The sequence below is a fragment of the Crassostrea angulata genome, chromosome 9 (genome assembly GCF_025612915.1).
Source record: "Crassostrea angulata isolate pt1a10 chromosome 9, ASM2561291v2, whole genome shotgun sequence".
NCBI lineage: Eukaryota > Metazoa > Mollusca > Bivalvia > Ostreida > Ostreidae > Magallana > Magallana angulata.
The window spans coordinates 17,742,840-17,756,618 of NC_069119.1; the positions used below are offsets into that span (position 1 = coordinate 17,742,840).

Here is a 13,779-nt window from a genome sequence, read left to right on the forward strand (position 1 = left end):
ATGTAGTTTCTTTTCAAAAATGGTCACCTAACTCCTTAGCACAGTGGGTTAGAGGGTTTACTAGGAACCTGTAAGTCATGAGTTCGAATCCCGCTGGGGTTTTTACAATTTTTACCTTTTCAAATATTTTTAAAAGCTATTTTTTGGTTAAATATTGTAAAATTTGAAAATTCTAAACCGGTGAAAAGTTTTCAATTATATAGTACTTTAATCCACATTAATATCGACAGATGTCCCATACCACCTTAAAAAGGAGGGAAATCAAATTCTGCTGATGAATGGTTTTGATGACTATTCACCATGGGCAGATAGCATGGATACTATTTTAAATTAGATAAAAAGGCATGTTTATGCGGGCGCCTTCTAGTGATCAATTTGACCGTCTGTCCATCCGAGATGGCTTGACAGGAGCATAGCTTCTCTCCCCTTGGCCCAATCTGGCTCATACCTCACCCCTGCGAAATGATATTCATGACTTTAAGAATCTTTATGAGTTGTTCATAATTGTTCTTGAACGGTTCATAAAAGATTCATAACAGCTTCATAAAAGGAGTTCATGAATTAAATTCATGAACACATTCATAATTCACAGTTCATGAACAATGACGAATCTTTATGAACATGAATTGATAAAAATTACTTTAAGTCTATTATTTTTGACTGTCACAATTTTTATGAAGATTTAAATTAAAAAAAAAATTATGAGATTTCTCCAAATTTTAAAAATAACACATTCATGAACATTCATGATTATTCATGACTCAATATGATTCAGCGGAATAATTAAATCAGGTTTAAATTATTGATTACATTTTTAATACTCAACATTGACAAGTGCTAAAACTTTACATTTCTCATATTAAAAGTTCACATTGGTTGCTTACATCAAAGATGACTAAAGTATATAATATCTATTGGATGCAGATAATTTGTCAAAAAAATATGAAATCATATGTTTAAATGTTCTGATGACGACTGCCACTGGTCGAAATCAGTAAACCAAATAAATTTAAACTGCATTCCTGCGAAGTGTTGATCCAACCGTCCACTGTTTGTTTCTTTAAGTTTAAAAGGATATAAAAACAAAAATAATTTTCTTGCATGTCAACATAATCTAGTTATATCTGAACAATAATGTAAAAATTGTAACAAATTCACTTCATTCTGTTATCATTATACATGTACATATAAAGTGATACCATATTTTGATTCATAAATAAGTGTAATTTCTAGAAGAAACTTCAAAAATGGCTTAAATCTGTGTTCTTCTTAAGCATAACACTTTGAGCAAAAAACAAGAATACATCATGTTTATATTAAATTTTAGTTTGGATATTGAGTAATTATGCGTGGTTAACTTTTAAATATGTAAATCTAATCCATTTCCTAATCACATGTACATGAATTGGGACATAATAATTCATACAAAAATATCCAAGACATTATATTCTGTCTACTTAGTCCTTTTATACACACCGAATAGGCCATACAATGTACATGCATTATGTAAATAACTGTCAGATCTACAAAATGGTTTTGTTTCTGCGTCACTTGAAAATAGCATGTCCATGGGAATTTGGTGCTATAACAACAAATTTTTGTATATTAACATCTTTTACATCGATAAACCAAACATTGTCTAATAGATGATCAGCCAAAATCAAATCATATGTATCGACTGTAGTTGCAATTTGGAAATGTTTGCCAGCATAGGAGAATCCCAAACTCCATGGTTGTAGCTGTAATGGTTGCACAAACGCAAATACTAGCCTTGTCTGTACATGTAAGACATAATAAATGACAAACACAAATTTGTTGTGTTTTGTAATGTACACATGACAACATCTCCTCTTCATTCGAGTGTAACTGTCAGAGTACATCTTTTTGCCATCAAGTTGGATTCTGTCAACTTTCTTGATTTCGGAAACTTCCTCTAGATTTGAATCCAAAATATTCAAAATGATATCTTTGTGGTGTTCATCAGAAATCTGTTGTATTGCACCAGCAATTTCACAGTTCATCATTCTTTTCAACTTCCAATTTCTTCTTTCTTTTCCAGAAGTATTCAAATGAAGACTATTTCGCAGTAGAGTCTGAGCTTCTTTAATTTTCATAATTTGATGAGTCACATTACCCGTGCCATGTACTGCTTTTGTTAACATAGAGTTGCAATCCTCAAAAGGGAAACAACTCCACGCCCAAAGAGGACCCATCATACGAACATAGTATGTGTAATGTGTTCCTATGTTATGTACATTTAGCCCACATGTTCCTTCAGGGTATAACGTGCAAAATTGTCTGTAAAATATCTTTAAGACAGTTTCTGCCCTTTCCAGATCTTCTTCTGTTATGTGGTCTTTTAAAAGTAAGTAAACTCCTTCGGAAAGAAGAGCAAAATGCTCCAAAAAGATATCTGGTAGGATTCCCTGCAGGCACGGAACAGCATAATATAATAGCCAAGCTTGTAATTCAGTTGCCTTAAAATGATTATAATTTTTTTCTAGGTCTCTTGGTAACCTTTCCATGTATTGGGGTGGTTGTATTCCAATCATTCGTTTTGATATTGTTTTCAAACTTTTCCCTACAAAATAGGGTTTTTTACTTTCTGTTGGAGATAACCATTTATGCAATAAAGATTTTGTTACCCCTAGCAATGCACCATGCATATAATCTGGGGGACAACCTGCTACAATATCAAAATCTTTAAGGTTGAGCAATGCTGATTCACCTTTAAATCCTTTTATGCGGTTGGCACTGGTACCGTTTCTCATACATATGGTAACTGTCTCTTGATTTCGTTTAGGACAAGGATTTTCTCTGTAAGGGAAACTTCTGCAATGCCCTTTACCCTGTTTCACTATTTTTCCTGATTCTTCACATGTAATACAGGAATCGCTGCCATTATACTGTGTCATGTTTAAAAGGGATGATTTAGCAGGCAGGTCATAGGTCCCACACAACACTTTCAATTTCACATTGGTCTCTATGTCATCCAGATCAATTACAATACCATTTTCATACAGATCATTAAACATAGCACACAGAGGTTCTAAATACTGCTGCATAGGTGGCTTTCCCTTGCCTTGCCAAATTCCTGCTAGAATTATGTTCTCCCTTGCAAATCTGAGACTTGGAGTCATTTCATTTATAGCTACAAAAACAGGCCAAAGTTGTATTTTAGATGATGAATAAAGGCTCAGTCCATCTGTGTTTATCAGTGCTGTTAAATTGTTGTTTTTATCTAAAAAATTTCCTTCAGCTGTTAATGTCTTGTAAACATGGCCATCCGTTAAATCCGTCAAAATGAATGGGGTTTTCAAGTGCCTTTCTGTAAGTCTTTCTTTGTTTTCTTTTATGTCATCCCAAATTCCTTCAAATAAAATTAAAATTAGTCATAAATATAAAATGATGTCAATTTTTTTGTTGGCATGTGAATACAATGTAAGGTTATCTATTAAAAAAATGGAGCATAAATTGAAATCATGGAAATAGGTAGTTGGTTACCAACATTGAATTTCTAAAAATCATTGAAATGCATTAACAAGCTTAAGGCATAAGCGTTAATTGATAGAACAATGAAGTATAATAAATATATATATATATATATATATATATATATATATATATATATATATATATATATATATATATATATATATAACAAGCACAAACATTGCAATAACTCTCAAATTTACATATACCTGCCCATAGTGAATGATAAAGATATATATAAAGCACAGAGAAATTCACTTTTGTTGGAGCTCCACCATCCGCCCCGACCGAGGCTTGAACTCACGACTTCTGGAACCCATTCTCCTAGCAGTGAGCGGCCACCGCGCTCCCCACTCGGCTACCTAGGCAAGACAAAATCTTGCTTTCGATAACGAACGGAACCTAGCGCGCTGGCCGCGCACTACACAGTCGCTTGAGATACAGGTGGAATACAGTTAAACGACAATCTGAGAGGATCTCAGATTATATATATATATATATTAAATATGAATCTTGTGCCATTGGCCATAAAATTTTAATAATTGGTTCTCATGGCAATATCGGTATTTTAAATTTTATGTAATAAATAAATCATTATAAATGATTACACTTTCATACCTGGAGACTGCAATAAATTCTTTAACTGTGTTTTCATGTTGGCAAATACAAAGCTAGCACGAGGAAGTTGTGATCCATTCATCCCATGTTTATATCGAGGACCATCACACTGTCTGCACTGCGTAATTTCTGGATTCTCAGGGAAAATGTTGAAACACTTTTCACAGTAATGTACTTCATGTGCATAATCTGCATTCAGATGTTTCCACAAATTATCATACTGTAGTTCTTGTAATGGTTTGCAGTCTGGAAATGCTTTCTTCATAGTTATTAAAACATCCTTACTTGAACTAGCAGAAAAATTGTTCCTTAAGAAACAAGATAACATCATCATTTCAACATCTTCATAGTCAACAACTGGTGTGTCTTTAAATTCATCAGCATCACAAGAAAATGTGGAGTCTGAATCTGAAGAACTTGAAAATTCCTTTTCGTCCAATGAGGAGACAGAGTCATCTTCATGATCATCAACACTGGAAAAATCTTCATCAGTGCTATCTCCATCATTCATACATAACAAACTGTCTTCTCCGTCATTTTTCCATGTTTTGTTGTTATCCTCCGTCTGGAAAATATCTGCCTGGACCTCTAAATATTTGATATAGAATTCCATATAACAACTATATTTGTACAATACTGCATGAATTCTTTTTTTTTTTTTAATCATGTTAATCTCTGAATCAAATATTCATCTTCTTTTATAGAATTTTAATCAGTTATCGTGAAGATAAAATTACTCGGATTACAGTGATTTTTTTCGGTTCAAATTACCACAGAAATAAGGTGGCCTAAGCGATTTTCTCCCAATTTTAAACTTTTTTCCCCCGAATTTGAATTTCAAGAAAATTTGATGTTCAAGTTTCCCAAAAGGAAAGCAAAAGTAAAATTTGCAACATTACTTTTCATAAAATTTGATAAAATTAAAAAACAAAACACCAATAAATCAAATGTTTTTATGGGGTTTTTGCACAGGTACTTGTTTCATGAAAAATGAAAAAAAAATCCCTATAGTATAATAATGATACAAGGTATCAAACTCTTAATGAGGTAAATGATAAAATAAAATATCACAAAATAAATGTTTTGTTAAAAAATGATTTGAAATTATCTGGTAATTTTTTTTATCCAATCAAAATCTGAATTATAAATATCATCATTATATTTCGAGTTTACCATGTTTGGACACAGTTTACGCACATTAGTAAACAATAAAAGCTTGCTATATATGGTTGTTTAGATAATTTAATGTAGAAGAAAATAGTACTAAACAGTTATATATTGCATTTCGCATAAAATCGAAAATGACTGCAAAACACAGGAGGGGTATTTTACCTCATTCTGAGTTAGACACCTTCTGTTATTATTATACTTTAGGGTAATTTTTTTTTCATAAATAAGTGCCTGTGGTTTATTTGCTTTTTTTCCATTGTAATCTAATATGATTCTGAATCAGGTTTCTCAATTGAAGAGAAACATTGCTAATTTTTCCTAATCCAAAAGGAGGGGGTGGTGGTTTATATAAACAAAAAAAAAAAAACACTCGTATGCTAAATTGTTTTCCGTGCTCTCTAGTGTAGAGTCGTGCTCAATTTCTGACAGGGCAGGCATATTAAGCTTACCAGTATGAGTATCTCCATCCTCGTGTTCTTTGGTTTCACTCACACAACTAGCTGAATCTATCTCTTGTTTGAAATGCTTGATACTGAGCGGATACCTTTTTTTACATCTTTTTAATGGGCCTGCAAAAAATGTTTCCATACATATATGATGTGAATAAAATTCAAAATTTGATACACATAGCTAATTCTGTCTATACAGAGATATTAATACAGCTAAATTACAGCATAACCCTTATAAGTACATATATAGCACTATAAATAGTATTAAACACTGTTTGTAAATTTATTGAACAATATGTTTTACTTGAATATTGCATCTGATTCAAGTTCAACTTCCCTTTCTAAAAATATAGGTGACTAACCAAACCCAAAATTGCCGGTGATGATCCCTGTTTACAGTCACGAAATTATTTATGTAATATTTAAAAAATAAATCACTTTTTAATGGTTATTTTTTAGATAAAACGCAGTCAAATCATTATCAAATCTGAAAAGACAAAGGGCTTTTAATTATGAAGGAATTGATAACGATTTGACTGTGTTTATACCAAAAATAACTCTTGCTCCGTATATCAAATAATAAATACACTCATGTTTTTTCTTCTCACTATATATTTCATTGAAAACCAACATTTTACAAAGAATTGTTATGAAGGAATCCCTCAACATATTTTAAAACAATATGGATTGATAAATTCAGAATTTCTCAAGCTTTTTGGCATAATATTTTAATATTTTTCCAACCCTCTGGTTGCTGAGATCTGACATTAACAATCCAGGGTGAAATTTTTCGGCTCGCACATTGCAAAAGATTTATAGTAAAATTCTAAAACAAATTTTTTGGGGGTTTTTGAAATATCACATTTTTTACAAATGAGTTGTCAAAAACTATTTCATTGTATGTCAAAAAAGTGCAAATTGAATCTGCTTATATCAATTTCTTCAAAATCTGACAAAAAAATAAGATGAGAAAACCTATTTAAAATAAGTCTTGTTTTCAATGAAATATACAGGGAAAAAGAAAAAAATTGACATACTTTTGGCATGTGAGTGTACAGTGTGATAATTGTAAGTGTTTATTGACAAAGACATCGACAACAAAAATGATTTATATATATATATACATACATGATGTGTATTTGTTTTCCTTTTTTCTTTGATGCCATCGTGTATTGATCATTTGTCGTGTTCGGTTGATTAACGTTATTTAAAACATCTAAATTTAGCTATTAACTAAATCAGTCGAGAAAAATTCCATTCACTGAGTAATGAATTAAGCAAAAAAAAAAATCATTGTTGCATCAATTCCTTTATCATCTAGCTATTTTGGTGTTTAATAATCAAAGTTTTAAAGCACAATGATTTTATAGCTCTAGTCCATGCTAACCATGTGCAACCATACATCTAATCTATCTACCATATGTACCGATAAAAGAAAAACTTACTAATATCATGAGCGGAATTCTGGTGATACAATGCCGATCTCTTTGTTGTAAAATGCCTTCGGCATATCTTGCATTCAAATTTTCGTCTTCCATTGTGGTTTATTTCAAGTAAATTCTCACTTTTACAACTGGTTGAAAACTCCGCCATCTTCAAGTAGCAGGTACCATCGAAATTTGTAACAACGGCATTTCACACCCCGTGCTTTACTTTATCTAAAAGAAATTTTTGAAATCAAAAAATTCTTTTTGATAAAATTAAAAAAGGAACATATTTCAGTAAAATTAAATATAAAACAAACGAGAATAACAAATAACTTACACCAAAGTGACTTCGTCCCAATGCACCAAAGAAGTCGGGGAACGATTTGCAGAGCAACTTCGATGAAATGTTAGACTCGCCTTTTGATTGGATGGTTCCAGAAAATATTAAAGAAGCGGCAAGACATTCAAGATGGAGAAGAAATATGCACTTATCGAATGGGAAGACGAGTATGTCAGTATTATTGATGTTGTTACTATTGTTCACCCCCGTAAAGAGGTATCACACTACAGAGAAGGAGAGGTGGTGAAAGCAAAATTCAAAGGAGCGGTGTATGAAGCGATTATCTGCGAAATAAGTGGTAAGTTCAAAGCGCCACGTGCTTCTGTTTTAAAGTCGAATTCCTGAGCGCCGGTGTGCCCCACCCCTTCCCTCCGCGTTAAATTGTTGAAATTTTATTATACAAGTTCGCATACATTTTGATCGTATTTTCAAGCATTTTCGTATGGGGGGGGGGGGGGGGAGTTAGCTCATTTTTCAAGAAGGCAGCCATGTTTTTTCACTTCATGCCGCAATGTATTGTGGGTGAAATAAATTGCAAGCAAAGTCAAAGGAAAATTCAGTGACATAAACTATTGAATGTATGTAGCGATTTGAAATTCTTATGCAAATAGTAATATTCACACTATGTGCAGTTTTGCAGATGGTATAATGTTCTATGAATATCAAAGATTTGATTTTGATTAAAAACAAAGTAAACTTTGCTAGGCAGCTTTAATGGTTTTCAGTGACCTTGTCCGCAAGCACAATATATGCTGACTGACATTTTTTCAAACTTGTTAGGCCGTTATTTACACACAGTAATTTGTTGCAACTTTTTTTTTTTAAGAAAACAGAAAATACTTAGAGGATACAAAAAAGAGTAGTGTTTTGAAGCACAGATATTCTACAAGGCAAATTGGAGAAAAGGGTAGGTACATGTATAACAAGTAAATTTTAGATATGCATGACATTTTTCATAAACTTTTAAAGATATTCTATGAATGTTAATGATTATCGTAATATGCACTCCTCGTTTTAATTATCAAAAAAATATACCTACTATACTATAAACATTACTGTTATGTTTATAGTACAGCAGGTATGGGTTATTTTAACAATTAAGAGAGGGAGTGCCTATGATTATCGTTATATTTAGATAACTTGCGAACTCTTTCGAAGATCTATAAAAAAAAAGTGATGAATATTGCTATCCTGCTAACTTTTAGTTTTATGGGTCAAATGATTGCTCAGAGTGGGGATGTTGAATAACATATTTTACAGAGTACTGATAAATCTTTAAATACATATATATTTATCATATAACTTCCTATAGAATTACTGATCATACGACACATGTATAATTAATATTTTATATGTAAAACATCTTGGCAATTGATTGTTTAATTCATAAATGTTTGAATGGGTGAACTACAGTTTCTATTTTTTACAGAATTTTCACTTTTAAGTGTAGAAATGTAACACAATAGTTATTTTAAATCAAATCATTCTGAACTTATTACATGCAGTCAAAGTACAGTAAAAGTTTTATAATGAACACGGATATAGCAAAATCTCAGATATAACAAATTTTTAGTCCCCATTTGAGTTTTTTGTTAAACTTTATAGAGCCAGCTCCAATTCGCAGTGTGAATGTCAGGATCACACCAAAAAAAACTGGTGTTGAAATTTCAACACCATCAACTCCAACCAAGGGAGCTATGAGACGACTAGCTACAGACGGCTCATCTACGCCCAGGGGTTCTACGACTGATACAGGAGGTGGCAAATCTCCCCCCAGGGGTTCTACGACTGGTGCAGGTGGTGGCATATCTCCCCCCAGGGGTTCTACGACTGGTGCAGGAGACGGCAAATCTACCCCCATGGGTTCTACGACGGTTGCAGGTGGCAGCATATCTTCCCCCAGGGGTTCTACAACTGTTGCAGGAGGCGGTAAATCTACCCCCAGGGGTTCTAAGACTGGTGCAGGTGACGGCATATCTTCCCCCAGGGGTTCTACAACTGGTGCAGGAGGCGGCAAATCTACTCCCAGGGGTTCTAAGACTGGTGCAGGTGACGGCATATCTTCCCCCAGGGGCGCTACAACTGGTGCAGGAGGTAGCATATCTTCCCCCAGGGGTTCTAAGACTGGTGCAGGTGGCGGAATATCTCCCCCCAGGGGTTCTACGACTGGTGCAGGTCGCGGCTTATCTTCCCCCAGGGGTGCTACGACTGGTGCCGAAGGTGGCTTATCTTCCCCCAGGGGTTCTATGACGGGTGCAGGTAGTGGCATATCTTCCCCCAGGGGTGCTACGACTGATGCAGGAAGTGGCTTGTCTTCCCCAAGGGATTCTTTGACTGGTGCAGGCGGTGGCACATCTGACAGTTTGTTAACATCAGGTTAGAAAAAATATTGAGTGTTTTCGGCTAAATAAATTTGATATTACAGCTCTCTGAGGCACGCATGCATCCATTTTGAGGTAGCTACATTCCAATTTTTATCATATATGTGATAAAAAAAAAGTTGTCGATGTCCTCGTTTTTTTTCATAGCCAAGAAATTGAATAACACTTTTGGTCATCATTTTCAAAATGTCAATTCAGGCTCGTTTAGAAATCACATTAAAAGATAATGCCCATGAAGTAAGGAAAGTTTATATGATAGAACAAAGATATTTATCGTTATTTAATAGAAAATTAAATCCCTCAATCATTTAGTACGTTTTCCGAGGGCTGGGCAATTATATCGATATTCCAATATATTGCAATAGACTCCTTAAAAAATATCGTATCGCAATACATTTTTTCTATACCGATATATTGACAATATTGATAACACTCAGAATTTAGCTTCTAAATTAAGTTTTCTTAATCATATTAAAAGAAAAAATAGCTTAATCTAATACAAAACAGAGACATTTTAGTACTTATTATAAATTTGTATTCTTAAAATGAAAATAAAATTTCTAAACAAAAATAATTATTTTTTATCATATATCTATAGTGAAAAGTACATTTTAAGACAATTAAACTTGAAATTTTTCTATTTTTTTCATACAAAAAATATTGCAATACATATCAATACAAATTAAAATATTGCAATATATCGCAATACAAAATTTCCAGCAAATACCCAGCCCTCTTTTTTTATCAATAAAAATGAATTTTAAAAAATGCCCCCTCGCATCTTTTTTTTTTTAGGAAAATGGTCTGAGAACCAGAGAATTAATTTTATGTAGCCTTAATAAATATTTTTTTTACTGTGGAATTTAAAAATATATTGCAAAATTTGTGTATTGAATAAACTAATAGAGTTTGAAAATACTGGTATAATTTTCGTTTTATTTTTCAAAAGCATATGTGGTTTAAAAGATATTTGATTGCCTAAGTAAGTAATTAGTAAGTGAAACTAAGTCACTTTTTAAATACATTGTATTTATTTTTTACACAGACGATGAGAACCAAGAGTTTGATAATTTCAGTATCCAGGGAAACATGGAAATGTCCATCAAAAAGAGCAGGTAATTCCCTTTACAATTTGGTCTTTTAACTCTACTTTGTACCCCCTTCATTCTGAAAAAGTAAAATATAACGTTCTTTAAGGTATTCAATATATAAAGACCATATTTTGTATCAGATAAATATATCCAAATTAAGTGGTAGGGCCTTTTATAATTCTTGGTATCATTTTAAAGCGTTATTAAAATAAAAATGATTCACGCTTAAAAATATTATATTTGGGTTAGTCATTCGATTAGCTAATTATGTATGAATATTAAACCTGTTTTACATCGTATAGAATTGTAACATAATCTCCTTCATATTATACATTGAATACCTTATATTATATTGACCTATAATGTTTTGATTTTATTATATTCCATTAGGGAAAAGAGAAAACTGGAGCGCCTGGAAAAGGAAGTTGACATTTTGAAGAAGGATATTAAAAAACTTAAAAAGAAGGTCCATAAACTGGAAAATAAACAAGCCTCGGAAAACCAATCAGATGCAGGCGAATTACAGTTGAGTGGGTTAAATTTGAAAAAGTACAATCTAAAGAATGCTGTGAACGGAATGTTCAATGCTCAACAAGCTCTCAATTATGCATTAAGAGAACTTTTTTCATTGGAGGAAATCCGAAATTCCTCAATATCTGGGAAAAAAACTGTGAAGTGTGGAGAGGATGGACCCAGACCTCCTCTTGATCAGGAGAAGTTTAGACTGTTGGAGGAAATTATTCATGAGAAGTTTCCATCATTTACTCGAAAAGAATTTCGAGAGAAAATCCAAAATATTCAAAAAGTAGAAAGGAAAAAAATTGCCTCCGATAGCCAGTTGTAGGTTAAGGCTATGCACATAACCGGTACATTTTGTAATCATTAAGGAGGCTGGGGGGGGGGGGGGGGGTCATACCATAAAATTTTAATTAACCACCAGATTTTGCTGAAATTTATAGACATGATTATTGAAGCTGTTAACAATCATTTGGTAAAGAAAAAAGTCGGGTTTTTTTTTATATCATTTCCTTATATCTTTACATTGTGCTCTTCTTTTAAAGGAGACCAAAATAGTATAAAAATGGCAGCAACCCCCGAGCCTCCTAAACAATTGTATTTAGTTTCTCTGACAATTTTGTTTGACACTCGAGAGCTTGAATTATCGTGTAACATTGTTGAAAGCAATAACATGTGAATTTTAAGTATAAGATTCCAGTCAGATGCACTGTGAGTTGTCCAACATTGAAATTGAGGCTTATTGTTAATGTTACTGTATGACTGCATGATTTAATTACTCAGTGATAATTGATTTTTGATCTTAAGGCTTAAAACCCATTGCCATAAATGTAGATTTATATGAAAGTGTGAACTTCTTCATGAATTTCAAGAACATTTAAGACTTGGTTCATTCACCTTCAAGAACATTCATGAATGTTAGTGATCATTTATAACCATGCTTATTCTTGAATGTTCATGTATTCTGCATGATTTTAAAAATGCCTTTTCTGTTGTGAAATTTGTTCATGAATAACCTGCTTTTCATGAATATTCTTGAACTTTGTTTTCATGAATAAAATTCCAATCATCATGATGTCCAGTTTGTAAGTTCATCGGATCTTCATGAACATTTCATGAACCGATTCAGGAATATGATTCATGAACATTTCTTAATGATTCATGAATTATTCCTGACACTCTCGCAGGGGCATCCACAGGGTTCCTTTGGTTGAAGGATGTGCAGTGACCTTGAACCATGTTTTTAGGTATAAGGTTAAGGTCATAGCAGAATTATATATATAAAATCCTTGTCTGGGGCATATCTTTTTTCCCTTTGGTCCAATCTGGCTAATACTCACAGAGTGTCTCTATGGTTAAACGATGTGCAGTGACCTTGCATGAAATTTCTAGGTAACGGGTGAAGATCAAATCGGATCATGCAAAAATCCTTTTTTGAGAGCATATATCATTTCTACTAACCCCTATTTGGCGCAGACTTCACATAAGCAGAGCTTTTGAGTAAAGGGTGAAAGGGTGTGTAGTGACCTTGAACCTATTTTCAGTGAAAAGAAACTGTGAAGGTCATACCAGAATTATATTTTTAAAAATCCTTGTCCGGAGTATATCTTCTCTCCCTTTGCTCCAATCAGCCTCATACTTCACCCACATGATGCCTTTGTTCAAAATATATGCAATGACCTCGAATGATATTTGTAGATGAAGAGTCAAGGTCATCAGATCACACAAAAATCCATATTTTAAGAGCATAGATATACTCTCCTTTTAGCCCCTATTTGGCTAATATTTTACCTTTACAGAGTTTATTGGTTAATGGCGTGCAGTGACCTTGAACCAAGTCTGTCGATGTGAAGGTCATAGCAGATCTTTCTAAAATTAGTTTTAGACAGTAGATTATTTTCCAAATATGCTTAATCTTGGTCAGATTGAACAAAAATGCATGTATGTTAGGGGGAATGAAATTGAATTAAAAGTTCTATGCCAGCTGGAAAAATTTCAAGTTATAGGTCAAGGTCAAAGCAGAATTTTCTGAAATAACATAAGCGGGGCCCTTTGAAATGTTCACCATTTCAATGTTGTCTGGTTCATAGTAATTTTACATAGAAAATATTCACAGAAGAACAGTAAAGTAAACTTTACTTCGATAAGTTTTGACAATTAATGACGCAACGAGCACACAGTACGAAAGGTCAACCTTTTGAAAAGCAGTGAAGAGGAAAAGTTGCTCAGAATTATGTTTTAAACAAAATTGATTTTTTACATAAATTTTAATTTTGCATTCTGGGTTAAGAAAAA

At 33.0% G+C, this 13,779-nt stretch overlaps 1 protein-coding gene and 1 pseudogene across 1 annotated transcript; one reads left to right on the forward strand and one right to left on the reverse strand.

The window, feature by feature from the left end:
* Positions 1 to 857: 857 nt before the first annotated feature.
* On the reverse strand, positions 858 to 7,322 carry LOC128162655 (uncharacterized). The gene is made up of 4 exons (XM_052825903.1): positions 7,175 to 7,322; positions 5,730 to 5,849; positions 4,111 to 4,698; positions 858 to 3,370 (listed from the first exon to the last, which is right to left on the reverse strand). The coding sequence occupies exons 1-4, from the start codon at positions 7,320 to 7,322 to the stop codon at positions 1,548 to 1,550; spliced, it is 2,679 nt and encodes an 892-aa protein (XP_052681863.1). The 3' UTR covers positions 858 to 1,547.
* A 285-nt stretch (positions 7,323 to 7,607) lies between these two features.
* LOC128162658 (putative per-hexamer repeat protein 5) lies at positions 7,608 to 11,803 on the forward strand (annotated as a pseudogene).
* Positions 11,804 to 13,779: the final 1,976 nt, after the last annotated feature.

Bases quoted from the DNA above. Each gene is read 5' to 3' on its own strand.
- LOC128162655 (XM_052825903.1), bottom strand. From the start codon at position 7,322: ATGGCGGAGTTTTCAACCAGTTGTAAAAGTGAGAATTTACTTGAAATA. The intron at 4,699-5,729 runs GTAAGCTTAATA...TCAAATATTTAG, and splicing joins GGATGGAGATACTCATACTG to AGGTCCAGGCAGATATTTTC. The intron at 3,371-4,110 runs GTATGAAAGTGT...TTTTATTTGAAG, and splicing joins GAATTTATTGCAGTCTCCAG to GAATTTGGGATGACATAAAA.